At 45.7% G+C, this 26724-nt stretch overlaps 1 protein-coding gene across 3 annotated transcripts in view; it reads right to left on the reverse strand.

Annotated features, from left to right (window-relative positions):
- EXOC4 (exocyst complex component 4) overlaps positions 1-26724 on the reverse strand; it is a 365485-nt gene that overhangs the window by 57904 nt on the left and 280857 nt on the right. For all 3 annotated transcript variants that reach the window (XM_072041021.1, XM_072040965.1, XM_072040993.1), the window contains exon 12: positions 7239-7375. In XM_072041021.1, the coding sequence (XP_071897122.1) occupies positions 7239-7375 (137 nt within the window). The remainder of the gene's footprint in view (positions 1-7238; positions 7376-26724) is intronic.

A 26724-nucleotide genomic window follows, 5' to 3' on the forward strand; every position in this document is an offset into this window, starting at 1 on the left:
GCCTGCTGCAGTGTGTGACAACCCTCTCGGTGAAGAACCTCTTCCTGATGTCCAGCCTGAACCTCCCCTTCCTCAGCTTGACACCTCTCCCTCAGGTCCTATCTGTGGTCACTAAAGAGAAGAGATCAGCTCCTTCCCCTCCGTTCCCCCTCATGAGGAAGCTGCAGGCCGCCATGAGGCCTCCCCTCAGCCTCCTCTTCTCCAGGCTGAACAGACCCGGTGCCCTCAGCTGCTCCTCGTACGTCTTCCCCTCTGGGCCCTTCACCATCTTTGTAGCCCTTCTCTAGACACTCTCCAAAAGTTTCATGTCCTTATACAGCAAACTGTACTCTTCACGTGATTCCACACTTATTAATTAAAATCGCTGTCACATACAAATGTGCAAACCACACAGTACTAAAAAATGGGTCCAAAAACTAATTCAGCTAGGTGGAGGGCACAGCAACACAAGTGGACACGATACCTCTTCTTGCAGATAAATAGTGATAAGGCTAGAGGGAATGGCCTTGAGTTGTGCCAAGGGAGGTTCAGGTTGGAAATTACAAGATATTTCTTCTCAGAAAGAGCAGTCAGGCACTGGGACGGGTTGCCCAGGGAGGTGGTGGAGTCACCGTCCCTGGGGGTGTTCAAGGAGAAGTTGGACGTGGTTCTTGGGGACATGGCTTAGTGGTGACATTGGTGGGAGGGGGATGGTTGGACCAGATGGTCTTGGAGGTCTTTTCCAACCCTAATGATTCTATGTTTCTATGACACAAATTCCTCTCAAGCTGACAACTCTTGATGCACTTTGATAGTCCCTCAAGGGATAAATGACCATATTGTCCTCTCCTTTGAAATTATCCAACTTACCACCATTTATACAACCAGAGTAGGTCATCCTGCACTACGAGAGTGAGGAGGCAGTTTCTCTACAGCTCATTTCTTCTCTGCAATCTCAACCGAGCCCGCCAGCCGCTGCTGATTGTGCTGTGCCTGCAATGTGGAAACCTGCCCAGGCAGACCTGGGTGGAAGCCACCAGCTCACCGCACACCAGCTGGCCCCGCTTGGGGAGCAGGTCTGAAGCAAGGAAAGGAAACAAAGGGTCCCCAATCTTCTCTCCGGCCATCCAAAACATCTGATAATAGTTTTCAGCTTAATCGCATGTACGTGTGAAATCGAATCAAAGATCACAGCATATTCCAATTACGAAGGTTTCCCCTGTTTAATATTTTTGGCAATGTAAGTGATCTGAAATCCTCACCGACAATTGCAGGAGACAAAAGGGATGCACTGCGTGGAGGAGTCAACTAGCTGCCTATTTTTTGAGTTGGGATTGCTCATGAACAACCATGAGCACACACAGTGTAGTGCTCTTCCATGCTTGCTATTTCACCAGCATACCAGTGATCTGAGAGTCCTCTCCCTCTCTTGGGTTTTCAGTAAACTGCAAGTATCTGGGAAGTGTTTTTCACCCTCTTAGAGAAGGTAAATTGGAATTAGGGGTACTGGTGTTTCCTTTGACATCCTATCACTGATTTCCTTCACTGGCAATCCTCATGGTGACCAACTAGACTGCTTCTCCAGCCCAAGAAGAAGCAGATGTTCCCTGCAGTGGGCAGCAGTGGGATTATTTTTACTCTAAGAGATGGATCTTCTTCTACTAAGGAAACACACAGAAAACACCCTGGACCTGTGTTTGCCCCTCCGACACCCATAGCCCCTTGCTCAAGGCATCCAGAATTAATGCATCTTTGCTGTGTCCTACAACGGGAGGGGCTGACAAGGTGCAAACACCGGACTGATGTTTTTCTATTACTGTCCCCCAGACAAACTGGCTTCTCCAAAGAAGGCAGAAACTTTGAGGATGGAAAAGATACAGAGATTCAGGGCTGGCTCTGTCAGCTGAGAGTCACTGGGTGCTGTAGTATGAACGTGTCTGTGCTGGCTCAACCCACATCAGCTTAATCTGGACCTCACAGGGGCATTTATCAGGCTGCACACTTCTGGATGACACACATGATGATAATAGGGTGGTCATGGGGCACACAGTCAGAGCTCACCGCCATTCAGGTGGTGATTTTGGGAAGGGTTGTACAATACCAACCCTGAAGGTTTCTGAAGGGTTACGTGGATTAACCAGTCTCGTTTTAAATCAACTGAAAGGCATGTTTTGTCAATAAATAGAAATAAAAGTAACAACACACTGAGTGTATGTGTTTGGAAAAGGAGAAGAGTGAAAATGGCATCGAGATCTGAGCCAACACTGATCTATCGTGAAACCGAGATGACTTCTTTTCCCACCAGCACGGAGCAACCTATCACTCCTTTCACCTGCCACCAAGAACACAACCTCTGCTCAGTGAGTACACAGGATTTGTGAAAATGAATTTGTCACATGCACTTAAATATGAATTTTCCTTATCTTTAAATTTCATGTTCAATCTGCCACAGACAGAAAAGAATGAGTTCTGTTTCCAGCCACAGAAGACCTCGGCATCAAAATATCAATTTGGCCTTCTGCTGCTATTAGGAGCTCAGTGTTTTTCCGTTTATGAAAAAAGGGCTCTGCTCAACACCCTGGAAAAAAAAAACACATTCCACCAGAATCTCTGACATCTGAGCTGGAAAAACTGAATTTGATGATATTTGGCCATTTCTCCGCCAAGGCAGGACAACTGTTCCCCTGAATATATTAGTCAGTGCTTTGTCCTTTCCAGATTTAAATGACTGAAGTAATAGACTCCTTCCCTTGGGAGTCTATTTCACAGATGAACAAATCTAACTCTTGGACAAAAAAAAAAATCCCAATACTGTGCTCATGTTTTACTTTACTCAGTTTCATCCCATTACTCCCCGTTATTTTCCCTTATAGCAGCCTCAGCACTCAGCCTCCATAGTCAATTATTTACAGTGGTATCGTAGCCCTTCAGATGTCTGCGCATGAAACTCATCTTTGGGAGTCTTCTGATGGAGTCAGAGGGCAGAGCTACCTCTCTGTTTTATGATCTTTACCATCTGCTGTCCTCAAAAACCCTACTACTTTCTGGAGTGGGTGTCAGGGGAGGAGAGACAGGCATCCGTTTGGCTGCTATAGCAAGTTCCAGTCTGAGCTGGGTGCCCTTGCTTTTCTAGGGCAGTATTTTCCAAGAGCCTATCTCACACGATTCCTTACCTTTTGGTGATATTTTACTCATGGGACCATGAGCCACTGGAGACCTTGGCAGAGTTCTTCATTTACATCAAAAGGGTGCTTCTACTTTATCAGTGCTGGGACACTGCCACTTCCACGTGGGTCCCTCTGAATTATTTCCCCATTCTTTCCCACAGTTGCAACGCCTCCTAATATTTATTGACAGGTTGGTTTTACTCCAACCACCCCCTCATTAAGAAGGATGGTAAACAAGGTGGAACAGACCCTGATCTCCGTTAGAAGCCCAGCTTCCACCATCAATTACAGACACCTTTCCCCCCCACCTTTTCTTTCTAACATCTCAGCCAGTTTTCTGCCTCCGTAACTTCCTATCAGTGTCAACCTAATTCGGGTCCTCGAGTCAATTATCACAAGGTAGGGTGACATGTTTTAGTACAGCTCAGAGTGCTTCCTTCCAAACACCCCCCTTCTCCCAAAATCCTACACAATTACTCCTGCTGCTGTAATAGGGTTACTCGCCGCCACCAGTGCCATAATCAGCTAATTAATTCACAGCTCAACGGGCCAAGGAAGATGCCATCTGTTTGTACCCAGCTTTTGGGAGTGGGGAGGGAATAGGTGAACGATTTCACGGGTGATGGCACATGTGCAAGAGGCTTTGCCCCTCCACGGCTCAGTGGTTTTTATCCAGAAAACATCTGCTGGTGGAAATGGTCCCAGGTTGGCACCGCTGACCCTTGAGCTGGGGGCTGAGTGATGGGGAACGTCTCCAGACACAGCTGGGGATCAAGGCTTTTCATTAGGAAAACATCTGTGGGCCACAGGAGCTAATTGCACCCTGTTCACTCTGTTGCCCTGTGCCAATGGTATTTGGGAATGATTTTTTCTCTTCCCAGGCCCAGGGGATTTTTCCACGCTGAGCTCTGCTCGCATCGCTAAGAGTTTAAAAGAAGCATGCTCAGCATGTGCCGGGTACCTGACGGCCTGAGGGAGACAGACCCCTGCCTGGAAAAGCTTCTAGATCCAAAAAGACACTTAGAAATCAAAAGTTAATGTAAGAAGAAGAAGATGTCAGTAAGAAGTATTAAACTGTGTGGAAAGAGTGCGTCTTTGGAACTTGAGAAATCCCGTTGTGACTGCAGACCCTGGATGAATCCATCTGCTCCTCATTTCCTTATCTATTAAAAAGGGGTTTAGTTTTATTTTGGCTGGCTGGCTGGAAAGTAGGAACATTTTTTTTTTTCCATGTTTGAAGAGATATACCCCATTTTACCCCACCTTGTTTCACAAACTCAGCTGAGACAGTTCAACCAGGAGGCTGGTCACCATAAGCTGTCTTCATAGCTGGTAGAGGCTGCTGCTCACCTCCAGACAGCTGAGCCATGTTTTAATTAACGTGATTCGCTCTTTGGAGGTGTCCATCTCATTTTGCAGACTGGAGAGTCATTTTGGGGACTTAATTCAGACTCTTCAAACAGGTTGAAAAAAGCATGAGAAAATACTTGTTCAGTGGAAGACTGGATGAAGAAAGATTGCTAAAAAACAGGTGGACACACAGGACAGAGCCTAAGGCTGGACAACAAAATAAGGTGCAACTTCAATGTGAACTTAATTAGAAATGGGATAAATTGTTGTAGGAGGACACAGAAAGAGATTCATTTTAGATCTCAAAACAGCAAAGCTTTTCTGAGAAGGGTGCTGGCAAGAGGCTAAAAAGAAAGGCTAATCTTAGAGATAGCTACCTTGAACTGGTCAGATTTTATCCCATCCCTACAGTTTCTTGTGTGGCCTTTCAGTACCTCCCAAAGCCCAGTAAAAACAGTTTAACTACTCATTTAACTCCTGAGCAGAACTGTTCTCAAAGAAATCTGTTGAAGAAGCAGCTAGATGTGGGATGGACAGACTTGGGATGACGCTGCTAACACCGCAGGAGGTTTTGTGGCTCTATCTCCCTTTTTTGCTTTCATTTTTATCCCTGATTTCCCACTCCCCAGCATAAAGTCGTCAGAAAGCATAACTCACATTTGTAAACAGTTTGTGTTGAACTTCTTACACACACGTGATTTGCTGAAGACATCTCACCTAGCTCAGACAGAACACACTTCCGAAATTTGTCATCGATGAAAGCACAGGAAAACCTACAGTTGCTACTTATATAAATGCCCAATCCATTCGCATCCAGCCCTGCTAGTTTTTGTGTTTGCTAGAAAACCAGAGCCAAGTGGAAATCAAACAAGAAAAATCTCAGCTCTGCACGCCTTAGCGCTGACGTCCTGACGGAGCTATCTGTGCTGTGAAGGACTCTGAGTGCAGCCGCCCTGCTTTGAGGAGCCTGTATCTGAATACATTTAATCCACGCTTGTTCCTATTCCCCTTCAGGCAGCATGCACATGGAGAAGGAACGAATGCCATGTGCAAATCTTGCATAAACCATCTCCCTGGCTCCCCAAATTCGAGACATCTCAAGAGCAGACACACACTCCTTGCTCCAACAGCTTCGCCTGATTGTATCAGCATCCAGCTCTAAGGAGCGCGTCCTGATTTTAGGCGGCTGTAAACGGCCATTCCTCCACTAACTTTATTTATCAGCGTGAGGATGCTCGAGATTTATCCATCCGAAGGAAAGCTGTGGTCTGTGCCAAGCCGTACCGACGCGAGGTCCCTGCAGAGGGCATGCTGACCCCGTGCATCGAACCGCTCGCCCAGGAGAGCGGGGTGGCTGCTGTACTCCTCCGAAATCATTTGAAATGTATATGGATTTCTATTTCAGTCAGTCATTTGCTAGCAGCAAAACTAGAACATTTCCTGTTTTTCCTCCTGCTGTAATCAGGATATTGCCAAATTAGGGCTGTCCTAATTACGCCTCAGCAGGTGCCAAAGCCAGGAATGGTATCAGGAAAGGAAGGAAGGAAGGACCTGTAAATTCAAGCCAGAGAAATTATATCCATTGTCTGGCTGCAGTCAGTGAAGTTTCACATAAAACACGAGCCTTTTGGACAATGGCACACACACAGCTACCGATTTCCACGAGCGCCCGGACGCCGTTTAGCCCACATATGTGCTCACTGCTATTGTTGCTGTTATTAATAATAATAATGAGACCGTACGCAGCCGCTCGCCAGATGAAGCTCCTTCTGAATGAAATCAGGCAATAGGAAATAATTTCTTAATGCTTTTGGTCAGAAAACACAAGGGGCTTTTTCAGCTTCCCCTGCTATCGCCAGCCTCAATTAGCTATTAAAGGAGATTATGTATAGCGGCTATTATAGCTCGCATTGCCACGGCATCTTTAGTGTCTTTCAATGCAAGTATTTATCCCCGCGGTGCGGGGCACGTCGCTGGCCCCCCTCTCCAGGGAGGGCCATTTTACAGATGGGCAGCTGAGATGTACAGAGAATAAGTTATTTAGCACTGGTTACCAAGGCAATCTGCGATAAAGTGCCCAAAGGACTCAAACCCTGTGTCCGGAGGCTGAGTTTAGCTTCCACACCATGGTTTGGGTGAGAGCTATGCCCCCAAAATGTTGATGAACAGCCCAGGACAGAGCATTTGATGGCCCCTCGAAAGAGTAAGTTTACGGGAAGGTTTGGGGAAAGTGCCACAAAATCCAGTGTGTGTGTATTTAAATGGTGTGCTGGGGTTATGAATTCCAACGTTGCCATGAGATCTGAATACCACAACCTTGATATAATTAATTAAAATATAAGTGTGAATTTCCTGGGAACAAAGAATTGAATGGATGAAATGGAAGGACCTGACTTGCTTTACAAGCAAGCAGTAGATATATGCAAGTGGTTAAGTCAAATATGATGCCTTATACTCCATCTCCAACCTGAGGCCACCTTTTGCCCGATGAAGATAAAAGCTGTGTGGTTTCTAAGCACTCTTCCACTCTCATCCACATTTAAAAAGCCTAAACCACAGCGTGGTGTGCCAAAAGTCCCTGGGAAACCAAGACTCTTCCTACAACTTCCTATTTCAGATTTTCCCCCCACCTATAAAAACCTATTCCTGAGTGTCCCAGCAGAGATATTTCCAGAAGTAGATCCTTTGTACTCATGTCAAGCAGCAAAACCACGAGGGCAGTACCTCCAATCCTGCCCATACCTGTAGGCGAGGGTGCAGGTGTCCTTGTACTCCTGGAGCTTCACACACACCATGTTGAGGAACTGATCCGAATAGGCGCTCAGGTCATGCATCAGGTTCATCAGGTCTTGGACAGTCTTCTCCACGATCACCGTGCTCTGGAAGAGAAAGGCAAGTACGAGCGTGAATAGAGGTTAAACGGATATCTTAATTTCAGCTGCCTCGTGTTGTGTTAATTAGTGTCACAGATGCAACCGTACAGCTGATTCTCCCTGACGCCGAGCAGATGCTGGAACCGCCCGTGTCACTAAGTGATGGAAAGCAGAACAGAAGAGGAAAAAGCAGAAACCAAGGGAGAGGGATGGCTTAGGGCTTTGAATATTGGGTCTGGGAGAGATTGGCTTTTTGAGCCAGTGGCTCAGGACCGGTGCAGTTCTCTGGGTCTTTTATTCACCAGGTGAAGCCTCAAAATTCAGACGTGTGATTTTTAGAGGAACCAGGTACTCGCAGCTTCGCTGGGCTCTGCTTGGGCTTTCCAACACTGAGCCTTTCAGCCTGACCAGTAATTCTGGACTCCCTGATCGCATCCTAACGACTAGGGGTTACACCCACGGCTCACATTTGTATGAACTGTACGTGCTGGGGACAAGCTCGCTGCTGAGGCCGAGGGTTAAGTAGCACCTTGCAATCCTTTTGTTATGACAAGCGGTGTTATTATGATCACGGGAACAACAGGGCAAAGCTGCAAACCGAAAATGCTCCTCCCCAGCCTATGGATGAGGCACTTTTGACAGCCTGCAGAAGAAGGAGGTACTGTGCATCTGATAGCATCCTGGATTTACAGCACCCTGTATGAATTTGGGGATTTCTGAGGCACCCCGAGGTGACCTGCCTGCTGTATTTGATTTTGTTTCTCTAAACAATCACGAAGGGAGGTTATCAAAGTCCCAGAATGACACCTATTGTATTAATATCAGGCTCAGCACAACAGAGGGCTGCTCCTGAGCTACGCACAAAGGCAAAGAAGGAGACTGAAGCATCTGGGAGCCGTGCTTCATTTGAGAAACTCTGGACTCCAGCTATACCGGGAGTACTCCAGGGACTTCCAGAGAGCTGCATCAAGGCTGATTTTAGCTTTTTCTCTGTATTAATCAGGCTGTGAAGAGGAGTTAGTGACTCAGTTGTTTGCAGAGCAAAATCTCATCAAAACCGAAATCACAGTCACTGCAATATCCCCACAAGCCCAACTTCCTTCTCTGTATTGATTTCCAGATTAAAGCGCGGCAGCATCGCCCTGCTCCATAATCCTGCTCCTCCAGAGTTCCCCGTGAGTGACAGGAATTGATTTTGCTCCGCTACCTGGCCCTGATTTGGTAAAAAAAAAAACCACATCTGCAGACCTCATCCTCAGTCAGAGCACGGATTATTCCTTAGCATGAGGGCAGCAGGGGGGGTTAAATGAAGGCTCAGTCACCAACCATGCTGTGCCTGAGACATCTTTGGCTCTCCACTGCACTTGGAGGAGGGAATTCCTCTTTGGTCACCCTCACATTGCATTAACTTGCTCCTAAGCAAACCATTGACCTTTCGTATCACAACTAGCAACACTTCGGGATTGTTTTGTCCAAGGAAAAATGTATTTTGGCACAGCCACCTCTGTTTGTGTCTATGCTGCTTCTCCTGTTACTACGATTAGCTGTGGTTTAAAACAAATTCAATCCCACCCTGGACTGGATGCCCATGGGTCAGGCCAACCAACCCTAAACGATTTGCAACCTGGGGTCATCATGAGCAAATGAACTGGACAAGAACCCAGTACAAGAGAGACCTGGGCGTACTAGAAAGAGCCCACCAAGATGCTGAAGGGCCTGGAGCACCTCTGCCACGAGGAAGGGCTGAGAGAGCTGGAGCTGGAGAAGAGGAGGCTCTGAGGGATCTTATCCATGTCCATAAATACTTGAAGGGAGGTCCACAGGGCAGATGGTCCCAGAGGTGCCTCCATCCCCACTGCTTGGCCACCAGCGTGCCGGGACACTGAGCTGACCCCAGTGAGGGTAAGAGAAGCCTTTTAAGAATTCACCCAAATCTCACTAAAATGAGACATTGATCTGGCTCCTTTCCCTTGAGAGGAAACCCTAAACCATGTAGGTTGGGTTGGGAAGTGAGGTGTGAAAATTACGTGTTAATTTGGGGAAATTAGATCAATCGGATCCACTAGGGCATAATTACGCCTTCAGTGCAAGGGGATTCTGTAAAAGGAACTCACTTTGCACCAAAATGGGTTTAAATGTGCTCCCACGGCCACGTTTGTCTCTTGGCAGAGGACAAGGTGGCTCTCCAACCCGCTTCCAAAAGTCACAAGAAATCTCTGACTGCACACGTGGGAAATAAAGAATTTGCCTTGTCGGTCCAAATCCAACCGTCTCCTTCTGGGGCTGATCTTGACCCTTTACAGTGGGGCAGTTACGTAGGGAAATTACACAGGGAAGAAGAAAACCCTGAAGTTCCTAACTTGTGTAGCAACCTGGAAACCAAAAGCAATGATTTGCCTCTTTGTGTGGATAATCATTTTGTTTTCCACTGGTATTTTACTGGTGAGAGACGGGTGGGCTTTTCGGAGACCCATGCCATTACCTGCTCTCTATTAGGGGAAGGATCCATCCTTCCTTGTGTCCTCCCATCGCAGTGAACTTCATGCCTGGGACACGCAACCACATGAAGAGGAATCAAAGCTGCTCTCAACCTGCCCCATTTCTATTTCATTTCATAACTCAATATCCAAGAAAACAACAATTTACAAACCCAAAGACCATACGTTAAAAGGGAGGCTACTGCTGGCTTCCACAGAGCTTCTCCCACTTACTTTCTCCTCTCTACAACATTAAAATCAGAGCTAAGCTCCTGTCAATATCTTGATTTTAGAAGAAGGTCTTTTGATTTAATGAGAAGACTAAGCTACTTGCATGACTTAAAAAAAAAAAAAAAAAGGACAATTACCATATGAAAGAAGGCTGTACTAGATACATATAGGCTGTTTTTTCTCTAACATTTTAACCTTTTCCAAAGCAATCCTGACACATCTGCATGTGTCCCTGGGGATGCTGTGTATTAGGATGCATTAGGCCATGTTAATACAGCTGGACTCGTTAGCTGGGCCGGCGCAGGATCTTCTAAAACTCGGCGCGAGGAAATGAAAGGCAGCGCGTGTATTATCAGAGAGTTACAATCCAGTTGCCGCTAACCCATCTGGATTCATTAACGGCAAATGGATCTGATCAAAGCATAATTTTATGGCAAGACACTTCAATGAACCCTTTCAAAAAAACCCACACTAACAAGGCAACGCGTCCGCCGAACAATATTCATCGCCTCGCGCCTGAAAACACGGCGTGGTGCTGAATCCTAACATCACGCCGAGGCTGTGATTCATTACTCCTCCAGCACATCGGGGTGAAGGTTTCAAAGGGGTCTTCTCACAGCTACTAAAAATAAAAAAGAAATTCCTTCCGACGACCTCCTGTCCATTAGCTGCTGTCAATGTAATATGATAAAACAGCATAGCACCGGTCGTTATTAACACCGTGGGTTTTATCTTTAATGTATTTTGCAAACATTTATCACTGCTCCTTGATACAGCCCTTACTCTCAGTTGTGCCGAAGCTTCAGATAATGCAAAGGAGCTCCAGGGCACGTATAATTTACGCTCTGACCGTACTGCTTTCCCCAGCCCCAAATGATGGAGAAGAATAAGCAGCCCCAGAGGTATTATCCCTGTGTTTGACAGATGGGGCAGAAAAAAATACAAAAAAACCCAAACAACAACAACAGGTCGTGGGATTTCCTTTTCTGTTCCCACAGCCCCCTTCTCTTGAAAATCAAATTTGCTTCGTTCCCCAAGCCCAGGTTCCTCACTGCTGAAACTCTCCCTCACCTTTATAACTTGTGCAACCCCACTTATGTTTTAAAAATGACCAAATTTCTCTACAGAAAGAGGGCACCCGATGGCACGACGCAGCTGGGGTCTCCAAGGGTCCCTGTGGCGGCTGCAGAGGCGCACGGCACAACAGAACAGGGATTAGTGAGTCCCCAACACACAGAAAAAGTTCAAGCAACAGGCCAAGCCTACACAAAAAATAAATTTTCAACCTATCATTTTGTTTTCTCTGACTTTTTGGCAATGAGCGCTCGATTAGAGGAACAATCTTCACCCCGAGTATTTTTTTTCTGCAGAAATTGCAGCTTCTCGCTTGCACATTCACTTGCAAACTCTTCAACTTCTTGGGGGAAGAAAGGTGAAGATGGGAATCTCCCCGGGTAGGGACGTCTTCAGCATGTGATGGGCTCTTGAAAACGCAGCAGATGGAGGAAGAGACCTTGGCACTGTAAAGGTTGTTGGTGATGAGTGTATTATTGCCCATCACTTAAATCTCCTTGAGATGTCTTGGCAGAGGAAGGCACCAGATGAGTGCAGGATGTGGCTGCCTGAAAGGAAAAAATAAATAGAGCCTCATCTAATTTTTAGGCTGGAATATAGCTGACACCCCACAATTTAAGAAGTGCTATACGGAGCACAGCTGTAATTAAAGGCAGAACAGGAGAGACAAAAGCTTTGCAAACCTCTTCAACCTCAGCGCTGACCCCAGCTCTGGGTTTGGGACCCCTTCCAAAACATACTGGTGGCTAAATCTCACACTGCTGCCTTGACACGTGACGTTTATTTGTATATTTTCTTGCCTTTTTTCAAATCACAGCTTCTCAGCTGCCCCCAAAATCATTCAGTTCGTTTTTCCAAAACATTATTCATCCTTCTTTGCTGGTACTGAGATGTGCTCAGCAGGGGGCTCCAATGACCCACGCTGGGGGCACTATTCATCGGGGAAGAGCTGAAAATATAGAAATCTACACGTCGGGGGGAGGAAGCCTATGCTTGTCCCAGCAGGAAAACATCCTCCATACGGATCTGTTCTTCTCGAAGCAACCTCACCTGTCTCGGGTGCCGTATGCTGTGCCATCAGCCAGGAGGGTCACGGAGGCTCTGGTTCTTCATATGGCCCCAGGAGGTGGGGGCTGCACTCCGAAGCGGGGTGCTTGGGATTGAGGTCTCCTTGGGGTGAGAAGGAGACACCCTGGGGTGTTTCCTTTCCTGCTAGAAGGTTGGTGTTGCTTCTTTGTTGGACCTGTGGATGTTTGGCTGCTTGTTTGCCCCAGCTCAGGAGCCTCGGTGCCATCACCACTGCATGGTGTGTGTCAAAGGAAGCCACATGCAGGGAAATTCCTCCTCTTTAACCGAGCCCATGAAGAAACAGCATCCAGCAAGGGCGTATTTCAGCTTCTTTTCTCGTAACTTCGCTCGTCCTCGTTTCCCAAGGCAAGCACTGGCAGCAGGGCAGGCTCAGGTGAAGAGCTCCCACCAGTCCCACCTGGGATTTCTTGATTTCTTCCATTGACTTTCTGCTCAGCAGCTGCATCTGATCTGCTGCCAGGCCGGAATGGGGCTCCTTCCAGTACATCCCTGTCTCTTTTATACTGGGAGGCCCAGTACCACACCAGCATAATGCCATCAGGTGCAATAAAGCGTCTCCAGCACATAACAGGGGTTGTGGAGAGAGAGCTAAGCTCGATGGGCTCTTACATTTTGGCTTGGTATACAGGATTCTGCATCAAGACGCACAGTTCCCCAAATACCTGAAATCCAGGGTCTAGGATCTAGGCTTAATTTTATGACACCTATTAGCATCATTATTTTATTTTATTTTATTTTATTTTATTTTATTTTATTTTATTTTATTTTATTTTATTTTATTTCATTTCATTTCATTTCATTTCATTTCATTTTATTATTTATTTATTATTTTATTATTTTATTTTATTTTTAAGTTCATTTTATTATTTTATTTTATTTCATATTATTTTATTTCGTATTATTTTATTTCGTATTATTTATTTTGATCTTACTGTGCCGTGCCCCCCACCTGCGGGGCCGCCTCCCGCGGGCTGTGACCCGTGATGCTCGGCAGCGTCAGGCTGCCAGATGCAATTTGCTTCCTCTGTTGTCAATTAATAACGCTTTGTCACCCTGCGGGCGGGTGAAAGGGAGCTCTGTGGTGACCCCCCCAGCAGGGGCTTTGCTGTACTGGTGTGGACTGGGAAGGGGGAGAGCCCCAGGAACTGGGCGAGATGCAGAAATACCTGGAGGGGCTCTCGGGAGCTGGGAAATATCAAGTGCTGCCAGCACAATGAACGGTGATGGGAGATGGAGATAAAACCACAAATGGCTTCGTTCCCTTTGCCCAAATTCTGGCAGTTTAACAGATAAACCAAAAAGCCAACGACTACGACTGGTGATGCTACGTGTCGGTGGGGCAGACCTGGAGATGGAAATCATTGTAAAATGAAACGCAGGAGCTGGGGACCCAGTCTGCCCTGAGTACTGCTGTAAGATGCCAGCTTAAACCTACCTGATGTCTGAAAAATACCCGAGAGAACCTGGAAATTGTCTTGGTTATTTGGAAATCTGGGACAATCTGGCCGAGGAAACTGCCCCAGCTCTGTCCCCGCTTCGTGGCACCAACCCGCACCCCTACATCCATGGAGCTACCCTCAGTACAACAGGAAAAAAAAAGCAACACCAAACCCTGAACCAACCTTTTTTTTTTTTTTTTTAGCTAAAAGAGGGAAGATGATAGTCTAAATTGCCCGTTTTACTGATTAGTGGTTATTTCACACTGAGTGATAAGGGGGCTTTGCAATTTGTTTGCTGCTGCGGTACACGCCGGGTTTACAAAGGGCTGGGGTTTTTAGTATGTATCAATTCAAATACATGTTTAAATGCAAAACTCTTTTTACGGTCTCCAAATCTGATAGCCTGCTTTTCTCATCCAGCATTTTTATTTTATTTTTTTTTCAGCAAAATTCATTATTCCAGTATCAGTTCTGCAGAATCTTGCCCGTTACTATGGTTATACCACATCCTTCTGCAACTTTGCTTCCCAAATGCTCCTAACTCGGAGGGATTTTTTATTTTTTTTTTTATGCTACATCTCTGCCTGTTTCTCTGCAGGTGATATTTTTCATTTTACGGGCTTTATTCGGAGAAGTCCTGAGTGCCTCCACAGCACAGATGCTAACAGGAGCCCATCATACTCCGTGTTTCCCTCTTAGCATTAAAAGTGTTGCAGCAGCAGCCACGTGAGTGCACCAACAAGGTCTTGGGTATCTCTTATTTACCTGGAACTGTGTGATGCAGAAAACATTTGCTCCAGTGAACTAGAATATTGATGAAGAGCAAAACACACATTTTTTTTTTTAAAAAAAAACAACAGAAAACACGTACCGTAAAATCTGCTTATTACTGTGCTACCTTTGCCCATGCAGAAGAATTGTTTTCTTCCTCTAACCGCTATATTCATTATTTAGGATTTCACAGAGCACGGGATTTAAACACACGAGTCCCTATTCTACACCACGTTAACACGAGCTGCAGCCAGCCCTGCTGAAGCCCGGTAAATACCCAATGAATCACAGCTATTTAAAGCACCACAAGAGGAGTTTGCCAGGAGTATTTTCAAACTATGCTCTGCAACAATTTAAAAAAAAAGGGTATGTGATAATCATAGATCCTGTAACTTGAACAAAAGCCCCCAGTCTTTTCTTTCTCACGTGTCATTTCTGTAGTACGTGAGGCCAAAGCTGGAGAAAGCTGAGGAGGAGCCACTGGGACTGTAGGAATTTCTGGATGAGATTTTCTCTACTGCTCTTTGCCCAAATTTGAGAGAGATTTCTGCTCCAGGTCGCACTTCAGAGCAAGGAGAAGCTGTGTTTGTAAGATTTCCCTGATTCTGGATTAAAACAAGCCCCTTAAACCAAGTCTTACAGCAACTCAGCTCAGGATCAGCCACCATCTGCTTTTTCACATCCTGTAGGATGAAGACTTCCCATCTGGGCTGCAGTTCAACTCTTCCCAATCCTTAGTGACCGCTGCATGCTGACCTTCACACAGGAGACAACAGCTCATTTTCCTCCCCAGAAAACAATTTTGCTGCCACTGAGACAGAAAGATGTGAGCAGGTAACTCCCTAGGAAAAGCTTTTTATCACTTCTGTTGAGACCTGTGCACAAAAAGAGGAGAAAACCCCTTTTTTCACCTCCCAAACGCCTATAACATTAGGAGATTTTTTTCAAGCTCCTTATTTATTTTATTTAAGTCTTTTAGACCAGCACAAAAAGCCGTAACAAGATCCAGCAGATAGCAGCTGAAGTGCACTCCGTGTTTTTTAACAGCGCAGGTAATTAAGCACTCGAACAGCTTGCGATTGCCTCTGCTGGATTCTCCACCTCTGCGAGGCTCTAAATCAAGCACAGGTGCTTTTCTACAAGGTAAGCTACTTGCAAAGAGGAGTTATGGACTCGATGCAGAAATTACGGGGCGAGCTTCTAGGGCTGATTATGCTGGAAATCAGACGCATTTATTCCGATTTGGAGCTCAAATAAATCCCATAGGAAAAGATGCCCAAGGTATGCTTACAAATAAATAACCCCCCCTATTAAAAATCTCCAAAATTCCCCATGAAACAGAAAGTTTTGGCACGTCAGCTCTTAGCCAATGCCCAGGAGGTGGGCGGCATGGCACTGAAGATGGAGCAGCTCCATCAGAAGCCACCGAGCTCCCCCCGCCGGGGTGGCTGTCACCTCTGTGACAAATCTGAGTGATCTGAGCATCCCTTGAGGAGACGTCTTGCAATAGTCCTCAGACACACGGGCATCCCCAGCAGCGAGCATCCTGCTGGCTCAGCACCGTCACGGGCAGGAAAGACAGAAGTTAAAGCTCCAAAATGGATTTTCTTCCATTTAGTCCCATTGCGCACCTGTGCGTGGCACGGGAGACGAGCAGAGAAGGAAAAACGAGGCTGCACACGGGAGTTTTGTGACAGTCTGATCTTCCAGCCTCTAGATTACCCTCCCATCAGAGCCCCCGGCACTTGAGACGTTGAAATCTGCACCGAACGATGCAGCAGTGACTGCATAATAAGGAATAGTGCTGCCTTGGCAGGGAGATGGACTGGATAACTTAATAGGTCTTTTGTATCTCTCACTTCTCTGGTCCTGCTGAGTTCTGCCGCTATTATTAAAGACATTTTTTAAGGTATTTTAATTTACTTCTCTAAATGGATTTCCATTCATTCACTCCCACCAAGTGAATGTTGTCAGGGACATTAGCGGCTTGATAAAATAGCTGGAGCTTCACGCTGGTTTTAATGTGTTACACACACAAGAAAAGTCATTAGCTCTTACCCTTTAATATACCCTCTTTACTGCTGCATAACTGTTTATCACTCAAAAGTGCCAGGCACAGACCATGCTCTTCCTTTATTAATCAATAGACATTTGTGCAAGGCTGCAACGGGAAGGAATAACATTCGGCTATTTTGAGCTGGGATTGTACGGCAGGAGCTCAAAAGCCGGTCCCTGACATTTTCAGCCCCCCCCCCGAATATTCCCAGAAGTGGCTCTTAGGATTTCACACGACTCTCCCAATTACAGGTAATCTTGTGGCAAGGTGGCGATTTATTTCCCATGCACTGAGCGGCAGGTTTCCTTCTCCTTTGTGATAGCCGCTCTAGAACATCATTAGCAGCCTGCAGCACGACACAAATTGAACACGGACCGGGAAATTAATGATGCTCAGAAGCAGGGCATCAATTCTGGAAGCAGAGTGAACCTCGTTTTTAAATAAACGTTTTCACACGGTTAGTCCAGTTTGGAGAAAAAGAGCCATCCGTATTATTTTTATGAATACTCTATGTGCTCTGAGGTCTCTTTTTTTTTCAATCTTGGAGCCCGAAGATTAAAAGTGCTCTTATCCGTGAAAACTTTCTGGCTGGAGAGGAGGGGTGTGTGCATGCCCCATGTGAAGATGTCCCTGCACAGTGACCGCAGCAAGGGCAGCCTGCCTGATGCAGAAACAGAAATTAGGAAAAAGGGGAATGGTGAAGCAGGACTGAGCCCCAGAAAGATGCTGTGGCCCTGGATTTATGCTGTGCACATGGACATCAATACAAAAACCTACCTGTACAGAGCACAGCTGTAATTTAAATTCAATGAGAGCTGATGAAAATGCAAAGTGTGGGGGATGGCTAGAAAGAAAATGGCCAAAAAAATACACTTAGCAGCTCTATGAGATGAGCTCAAACTGCTAGCCCAGGGGGAGCTTCTGGGACCAGACTGAGGCCATCTCACTGACCTTACAAGACCATCTGTCAGATTTCAGAGCAAGTGTCAAAAAGCCTCGTTTGTAGGGCTAAGTGACATCACAGGGTGACAAGACCGATGTCACCAGCGGGTTTCTAGAAGGTAACGCCCAATATAGGGTGGGTCCCGAAAGACACAGGTGAGTCAAACCTCAACCCCGGAGCACTTCATTTCATGTTTCTGTCTACAGTCTCTTCCTCTTCATTATCCATCTACAATTAATTAGATTAGGAACGCTGTATTTCTGAACATGTTCCCACTTTTTTCCTGATATATTCCTCTGGGGAACTCGGGAGAAGGCAGAAGTCCTACAGGAGGGTGCAGCATCTCCATACAACAGATTAAATTCCTAGCGAGACATCCAGAAGTATATTAAAATTGACAGTTAAAATTATTGCATTGTTTTCTGCGGTTTGACTTTGTAAGGCAGCAGAGATGAAAAATAAAAGCGGCTAAACCACAGGGATTGTACGCGCTTCCTTTTTTGCAGAGCTGTTATAAAAAGCAGTAGACCAACCCAGCTTGTCTAAGCATGCTCAACTTGTAAGAAAAAACTCCCTTTTTTCCCCTAAACAATGGTTTGGCTTTAATCTGTAGATGACTGTCTTGTAAGTGGTGGAATTAGAGATTAAAGAAGAGAAATCTCAAATATTCCAAAACGCTCCCAACATTTGGGTGTTTCTAATTTTGGTTTCCCCCATAGTATGGGTGAAATCGTGATCTTTTTCACTATTCCTCTAGAACTGAGCAGTGCTGAAACATTTATAGACAAAACTGGCCTCTGCTTTTCTCGGTGGTTAGGAAACCAACAGGAAGGAGTAAAATGTTTCTCCTATGCCATTTGGTTAGCAGAAGGACTCAAACTTCAATGTCTTAGTGTCCAAGGCTCTAATCACCAGGCTCTCCAGGACAAGAAAGATGAAAAAAAGAATCAAAATGTCCTCAGTTTTGTGAAACCTTAGTTTTATAAAACCTCACCTTTCTTGCACAGCTTCCCAAGATGGAAACTACAAAAGGATCAGTTGTCTCCTCTCCTGCAAAAGGAAGCAGGGGCATTAATAGCTCTAAATGTTCATTTATTCCCTTTGTTAAGCTGCTGCATTTAGTCCTGGGGTTTGATTTGACCATTTCAGGGTGGCACAGGCTGCCCTGGCACAGCACCTCAGTCCAAGGGAAGCTGCAGCTTTAAGCCCTCTGCCCAAAAAGCCCGGAGAGGAGAAAACCCGCACGCTGCACTTGACGGCATCACTTGTGATTCATTCAATAAATTAAGCCCCGTGTTCTACACATCAAAGACTAAGGAGATCACAGAGCTGGCCCTGGACGTCTCCAAAGGATTATTTCGAAATTTCTCATGCATGGAGACTACGAGCAGCTCCAAGTACCCAACGGTTTGCATTAATGCTGCCTTCATCACAAGTGAGCGACCACTTCAAAACCCTGGAGAATCCACTCGGACAAACTCTTCTGCTCAGGAGATGGAAGAAGAGACACCACCAGCCCTCGAATCGTGCACAGAGAGGCAGAAATTGCAATGAGACTTGGGTGAAGGATTAAACCACTACTGGAACAGTTTTCTCCTGCACGAACGCAGCTACTTGCCTTTTCTCAGACCCCACGCGGTGATGGGTCCATGCGGGGGTGCATTTCTCAAGCAGGATGCTTCCAAGCATTGGTGTAAGGATGGAAACCCAGACTACCATTTTTTTCTGGAAAACTGCGAGGAATTTGGGAACTGCCATCATTTTGCCAAGCACTTCCCTTTTCTGATTGACCACCTTCAGTGGGAGCGGTTGGCTGCACCGGGTTAAGACAGCACGAAGAAATGGGAGTGCTCGGATATTTGCAGGGAATCTCACAAGGACAGGGCAGAGCTACCACCACGGCAGCAAATTTCACCGTCCTGTTTGCGTGGAGAGTGATGGAAAAGGAAAACCTTTGGTAGAGCTCATCTCAACACCTTCCAAGAGAAAACAAGGTCTGGCTGGGGGCCAGGCTCTGCAGCAAGTATTGGTGTTAGGTATAGGTTGTTTGCCAGGTGTCATAAAGTCAAATGTGATAGGGTGAGAAACGCTCCTGTAGATAAACCCTGAATTACACATGTCTGGGGAACTCTTATTTCATCCACCTTCACCCTTCCACAGCCACAAAACCCAGGGTGACAAGACTTCAGCTATACTCTTAGGGTATTTTATCACGCTCTGCCCAGAGACCGGTAATAAATCCCAAACTCAAAGAAACAAAAGTGTTCAGTTGTGGTTCACGGTTTTCCACGCTATGTGATGAATATTTGTACTCCCTGCAAGGAACAAAATGAGTTAAATGAACTACCCAGCAGTTTGGTAGCTCTCTGCTCATAACTCAGGATTTCCATCACGGCAAAGAAACCGTGAGCGCGGCGCAACCGCAACACCCTGCTTCCAAAATGCAGCACGAGGGCACTGAAAAAGTCATCGCCTTCTCCCCCAAAATCCCATTCTCAAAGGAAATAAAAAAAAAAAAGATCCAATTGGGAAAGGAAAGACCCAGTGGGTCAGCTCATTATGAGAGATGTCTAATAACAGCCGAGATGCCATTGTTCAATTCCCAGCCGGCGCGGGCAGAGCAGTAATGAGCAGTCCTGCTCAGCAAATGGTCTGGATGATACTATAGATCTTCCCTTCCCATCTCCAACTTGTGCATCATTTCCTGACAGCCCCATCTCCCCTCCGAGCAGATGGCTCCCTACAGTACGTCTTTAAGAGACCTCCCAGGCAGTTATGGATGGCAGAGAATGAGCATTTTGTTTCATCGCTTGCTCATACGTTATTTTCCCCGCGCTAATGACAGTCAAGTTATTGTCCTGTGAATAAATCCATTTAGGCCTCGCGATGTTGGCTGCGAGTGAGAAGGCGAGGGAGCAGAGGAAGCCAAACTTGGCACCAGCAGAGCACAGATACAGTCATCCACAAAACATTCATCTATTAACCAAACAGCGGCATTTCCAAGCCCAGCGGGGTCACGGCGGAGCCCTGCTGGGAAACAGAAATTAGCTCCGAACGGAGATAATTTGTCTCTCCAGTGTTGTCATATTTGCAAAGATCTCTCTGGCAGTGCCGTGCTGCTGCGAGGAGCCAGATCCCCGACGAGCGAAGTGGAGGAGATGCGAGCTTTATCGGGAAGCCAGGTGGCACTCGAGATCGCTCGTGCCGTCCTCCTGCCTCTGGGGGAGGCGTTTGGATCGCAGGGATTGCGGAGGGGAAATTTGTCTGCGGCATCAAGACCTTGCTGCAATTCGTGGCAGAATATCTGCCTCGCATCCACCTCGAAGGAGCGAATTGAAGCACCTCAGTTAATGCTCATTTCTTTATTTTTGTTCCATTCCTACGTAAGAGGAATGTTTTTCTCATGAAAGCCACGGCCTGGCCTGATGGGGAACATGGCATCAAGGGTGCTGGAGCACTGGGAGGGTTTTGGAACTGGGATGGGAGAGGAGGAGACTGGTGAAAACCCATGGGAATCTGACACGTGGGAGTTTGTACGGGGCAAGAGGCACTCAGATACGTGGGGAGTGCCACCAGGCAAAAATAGGAGAATTTGTGGAGGGAGAAGAGGTTTTTTTTTTTTTGTTATCAAATGCTTAAAAGGGGAGATGCATTACTGCAACACGGAGTTATTCTGCGTTTACACGTCCTCCATCCAAGAAGCACAAAGCAGGCTGATGGAAGTGGCTTGATAATGCCTCTGAATGGAATTCCCTCAATTCGATTTCATAGGTGAGAAAACAGAGGCCCAGAAATGTTAAATGGTCCTCAGACCCCCTTGGAGGCAGCGAGAAAGCAGTAATTAATCCAGGTAACACCGCTCATCCAGCTCAGGACCATATTCAGTAGCCTTTTGGGCTAGAAACCAGATGGCAAAGGACTAAAGCAACACTACGTTGAAGACAGACTCAGTACGTTTATGAGAAGTGGTTGCACGATGCTGTGTAGCCGATGGCAGGCACAGGACTTCCTGACCCACGAGGTCCCTCCCAGAGCTGTGCTTCTAAAATGCAGCCCTCAGACCTGCTGCCCACCTTGCTGGACGCTAATTACCATCGATTCAAAACTGAAAAAAGCAGATAGTTTTAATTTGACGTGTAATGAGAGCTTAGGATTCACTTCCACGAGAGCACACCATTAGATTTGGTGACAGGAGGTATCAGCGAGGCCCACGTGCCGGCAGCTTGCACTACGGGGCCGAGCGTTTCCACATCTATCAAGGCAATCCAGAGCTGTCAGACTTAATGTGATTTGGAAAGGATATTGCATGCAGCAGTTAGGGATGGAGCTGAACTATCACAGGCCGTGATGAAGCCTAATGAATAGGAGAGATTCTCAGATTCTCCCCAGTCTATTTTTTTTTTCCTGGTAGGATCAATAGTATTTCTTGTTGACCATTCCAAGATGGCAAGGAAGATTGGGTAAATCTCCTTATCACTGCTCTTATGTTCCCCAAATGGCTACCTCTGGAAAAAAAGTGAAAGCTCAGACAATATCAGGAGGGATACCAAGTCCCCGGATCTTGACTGCACCATGTTTGCAATACAGACTCACCTGCTGCTCAAGCAATGGGGACAGAAGCCAAAAATCACCTCTTAAAAGTTCAGAGGCCGAGGAAGAGTGAGCAGGACACTGATTTGACCACCCCCGGGATGGGATATACGGCAGCCCTGGTCTTCTGAGGAGCTGTGTCATGCTCCCAGCAGTGCCACAGGGGAGCGTGGACCTTCTCAAGATCTTCATGAGCTCTAAGAGTGGAGGTTGTCCACTAAAATCAGATGGCTGAGCAATCTCCTCCACTCCACCAAGCAGCACGATCTGGGGGCACCTCACCTACCTGTGAATCTGCCCTGAAACCTTCATTGGATGTGTAGGTTGGACGTGGTGCTTGGGGACATGGTTTAGTGGGTGACATTAGTGGTAGGGACATGATTGGACCAGATTATCTTGGAGGGCTCTTCCAACCCTAATGATTGTAGGATCCTATGACACTGCGTCCCCCTTGGAGCCCAGAGGTCGTCCTACCTCCAGCGAGACCCCCTGGCTTTTCCTCTGGATGTGTTATTTGAACTGTGCAGCACAGGAACATTCTTTCTTGACAGATGCAAACAGAACCCACAGCTCTTTTTTTTTTCAAGTTTGTTTCTAATAAAAATCAGAAGAACCGAAAACAAAACATTACCTCACTACCTCATCTCACACAAACCCCGGCGTTAACGGTTCCATAAAATGTTTTCCAACAGCTGCGCAGAAATTTCATCTCCATGTTAATAAATACATTAAATAATAATCACTCAGAATGACATGAGTCTGAAAGCCCCGCTCGGCAGTTGTGTGGTTACCCAAAATGTAGCCACATTAACTACAATGCATTCAATCTTCTTTTTCTGACATGTTTGACTTAAACGTGAAGGATGTATAGGAGACACAGAAATCTCATTATCCTTGCGTTAAATGAATATGGATGCAAGCTCTCACAAAAATAATACTTACAGGCATGCTTTGAGCAAACGTTTGCTTGGCATGTACAGATCTTCGATTATTTGAGTCTTAAGCTGTCCCAGCAGATATCAATTCAGTCTTGAAGCTCTGTATCTTCCCTGGCTTGCCCTTTCCAGGGTCCAGCATCAAGCCCCAGCCACCACCAGTACGTTCTGCTGGTGGATTTCTGAATTTGTTATTTAATGACCCCCCAAAGTAGACATCTCTTGCAGGATTAGAAAGTTTACTTTTGCTTAAAATCTCTATTTTTTTGGGGGAAAAACTTTCAACATGCAAGTTTTCGAGTCATCCCTGGGATGTCCTTATCATAGGGAAGTCTCAGATGGGACAACCATGACCTGGGCTGTAATCCACCCCTTGCACAAATATACAACCCCTTCCACTCTCTCCCCTAACCCAAAACCCCAATCTTTAAACCTGTTTATTGCCATTAAACAAAGCTGCCCACGAATGCTGGAAGCAGGACAAATCCTGATATTTGTCTTCGCAGACCTCCTTTGCTAAGGAAAATCCCAGAACAAACTCTGAATAAAGAAAGCGAGGGTTTCGCTGTGTTGTGACCCCACCTATCTTGCACAGAACCAATTTATAAAAGTCAACCAAGAAAAATGGTGCTAATCCATTTACAGCAAAGGACACGAAAGGTCTCAAAAGGGTCGGAGGAAAGCATGCTTTTATTGACCAATTTCCACCGGCCCTGCCTAAATATTCCCACCATCCATGTAATAATTTGGTGTGCCAAGGATATATCTACATCAGAAAACGTCAGAAAAGGTATCTGAGCATTTTTCTGCAATAAACATTTTAAAATGTTCTAATAACCTAAACATATTTTAAAATGTTCTTGCCTTTTGTTCCTGCAGCAGCTCCCCAAAGTGGGTTCAAAAAGCAATTACAGTATTCAAGTTTCTCTGCTCTTTCTATTTTCATTTTCCTTTCGTGAGAGCATGGTACACAGAAATAAACCAGGAAGAAAGCTGGAGGCTTCACGCGATCATAAATTGATAGAAACGCTAAGAGAGAGCAGATATGGACAGTTATCTGATCGAAGAGAATGGATCACAAATGGGAAAAATACTTCAAACTGTGGCATGACTGCTACTTTTACCATAATAAAGGTGCTTAAAATGGACTTCTCCTAAACGTAAATGCTTTATTATGTAATTAAATGAAAAATAATTTGGGGGCATGAACTAATGATCATGATAAATGATCTTTGTGTTTAATTATTGTAAGGATATGGCTCCAGCAAAGAGATGTGGATTGAATTGTTGCCTGATATGGTCAGCAAGGTGGGAGAAGAGGCAGGGAGAAGGAGTTGGACAGCTAAAGGCACGTTATGGAGCTGATGTTCCCACTGAAAGCCAACCAGCAGAAGGCTGTCAGCTCCCAAATAACGTCCTTCTCCGCTCCTACCTGTCTCAGGAAATGTCCCTGTATTCCTCCCTATCGACTCAACTCCTCACCTGTGGGTGGGAATATCCAAAAGCAAAGAGGTAAGGGTAGTTCCACAAAGTTCAGCCACATTTTTTTTTTTCCACATCAGACTTCCTCTACAAGAGTAGCTCCATGGGGCCATCAGAATATCAACGGGAAGAAAACCAGCTCCTTTTTTTCCCAGCAACTCAAAGTCAGCATCTTACATCAGATCAGAAAAAAACAAAACAAAATAAATCAAAAATCAAACTCCCTTCCCCAGACAAACCAAAAAATATCAGACGAGCGGATTCTGGCCCAAGCCTGTATGACAAACAGAGCTGTCAAGCTGCTCTGTAAATACCTGCTCCTCGCCTCTGCTGATATGAACTTTTCGACTGGCTGTTTCCAGAGTTTCCTTCCATTTCTCCGGAGTTCAGCATAAAAAGAGAAGGTTATCTCCCAACGTGGACCCAGAGCTGAGTTTTAGTAGCCTCTTAAAAGAGATGAATGTGCAAAATAAATCAATTTATGAATGGAAAAGCCCCCACTAGCCAACCAAGCCATCCTCATCTTAAAATCATAGAAGGGTTTGGGTTGGAAGGGACCTCGGAGCCCATCTAATTCCACCCCTGTGCCATGGGCATGGACATCTCTAAGAGCAAAGCAAAAGAATAAGTGCACGGGGAATAAATGCAGAAGGAAACCCCAAAGTCTGCCAAGGAGCATGTTTTTCACCACCACAGTAAGCTCCTGGGGAGATGCTCCCCTGTCATTATTTCATTACATCAATTTCAACACTTGCTCATCTAGTGGAAGAAAAACATTTAAAATAATTTTCCTCATCAGAGGGAAAACAACCTCTCATTACTTAAATATGGATCGGTGCAAAATGACACAGGGTGGAAACGCATTTAAAAGAAAAAAAACACAAGCCGATACCCACACAGAAATGCCATAAGAGGGAGTTTGGGGTTTGATATATTATAAAATATATAGATATGTGTATATATGTGCACAGGCACCAAGCCTGCCGGTGTTCAAGCAGCATTTGGATGATGCTCTCAGACGTGGTTTAATGTTTAGGTGGTCCTGTGTGGAGCCAGGAGGTGGACTCGATGATCCTTGGGGGTCCTTTCCAACTCAGGATATTCTATGATTTTATGATTCCTTGTGTATTTCAAACCATTTTTGAGGGCTGTGTGCTGCTGCAGGTCTGGCATCGTCATGTGAGCCATGCCCAAAGCTTTTCCCTTCTGATTTAAGTATAAAGGAGTAAGAGCACTAACTTAGAGAGCTGCAGATTATCCAGGAATTTGTGCTTTCTTGGCTCCATTAGGGCAATTTCCTTTTTTTTTTTTTTCTTTTTAATGCTGATGAAAACATGTCAGGCTGGGAGCAACATTCAGAAAAACAGAATTGAAGGTGCTGATAAATGCCTTCCTCTCTTTAAGGCTGGATTGTCTAATGCTTGAGAGCTCTTATTCCCATTATATCAAAAATTGAGTTTATTTGTGAAGCTCACATCTTCCCAGACACCCAAATGGATCTGCTTGAGCATATCAGCTCCCGTGTTAAACTCTTCGCATTAGCTCACTGTCAAATCAACATTTTGATTCGGAAAGTGTCTCACTCCTGTTCCAAACTTCAGCCGGCTCTTCCTTGTATCTCCAGTGCTACGGCTGCGGTGAATTATTAATGTAAAAAATTAGCAGGAGGACTTCTTCCCCCTCGCTTGATACCTGACTTGATGGAAAGCAGCGTTTCTGGCTGCTCCTCAGCCCAGCTGTGAAATGCAACGCTGAATGCAATTAAGAGATGCTCAGGCCGTGTTACCGCTTAGAGGCTATGATACAGAAACTTCAGTAAGCATTTACGGACACACAGGCAATTCATTTCAATTAAATGAGATTTTGTTGGCTTGACAAACCATGCAAGTGTTGCCAAATTACTTTTAAGAACCTAGAAGACTGAAGTCAGCCCCGATACCCTCCAGCTACTTGTTGGTTTCCACTCAACAGTGGGTACATCCTGCTTGCTTGAGTCCATTTGTCATGGATATTCCTCCCTCATCTACCACGTTCCTGCTTTCAGAGCATCAGATGCTTAATCTTAACCTCTTCTCGCTTTTCCTTTCTGGTTTTTGGGTTTGTTCTTTTTTTTTTGGATAGTTGGGAAGAGTCTCTGTGGCATGGCGCTTGCTGTGAGCCCCATTCCACCTCCAGTGGTTATGGAGATGATTCATAAGAAGATGGAGATGATTTATAAAATTCTTCCTAATGGACCAGAAGCATTTGGTGCTGCTCTGAGCAGGGACA

Source organism: Anas platyrhynchos, chromosome 1 (assembly GCF_047663525.1).
Source record: "Anas platyrhynchos isolate ZD024472 breed Pekin duck chromosome 1, IASCAAS_PekinDuck_T2T, whole genome shotgun sequence".
NCBI lineage: Eukaryota > Metazoa > Chordata > Aves > Anseriformes > Anatidae > Anas > Anas platyrhynchos.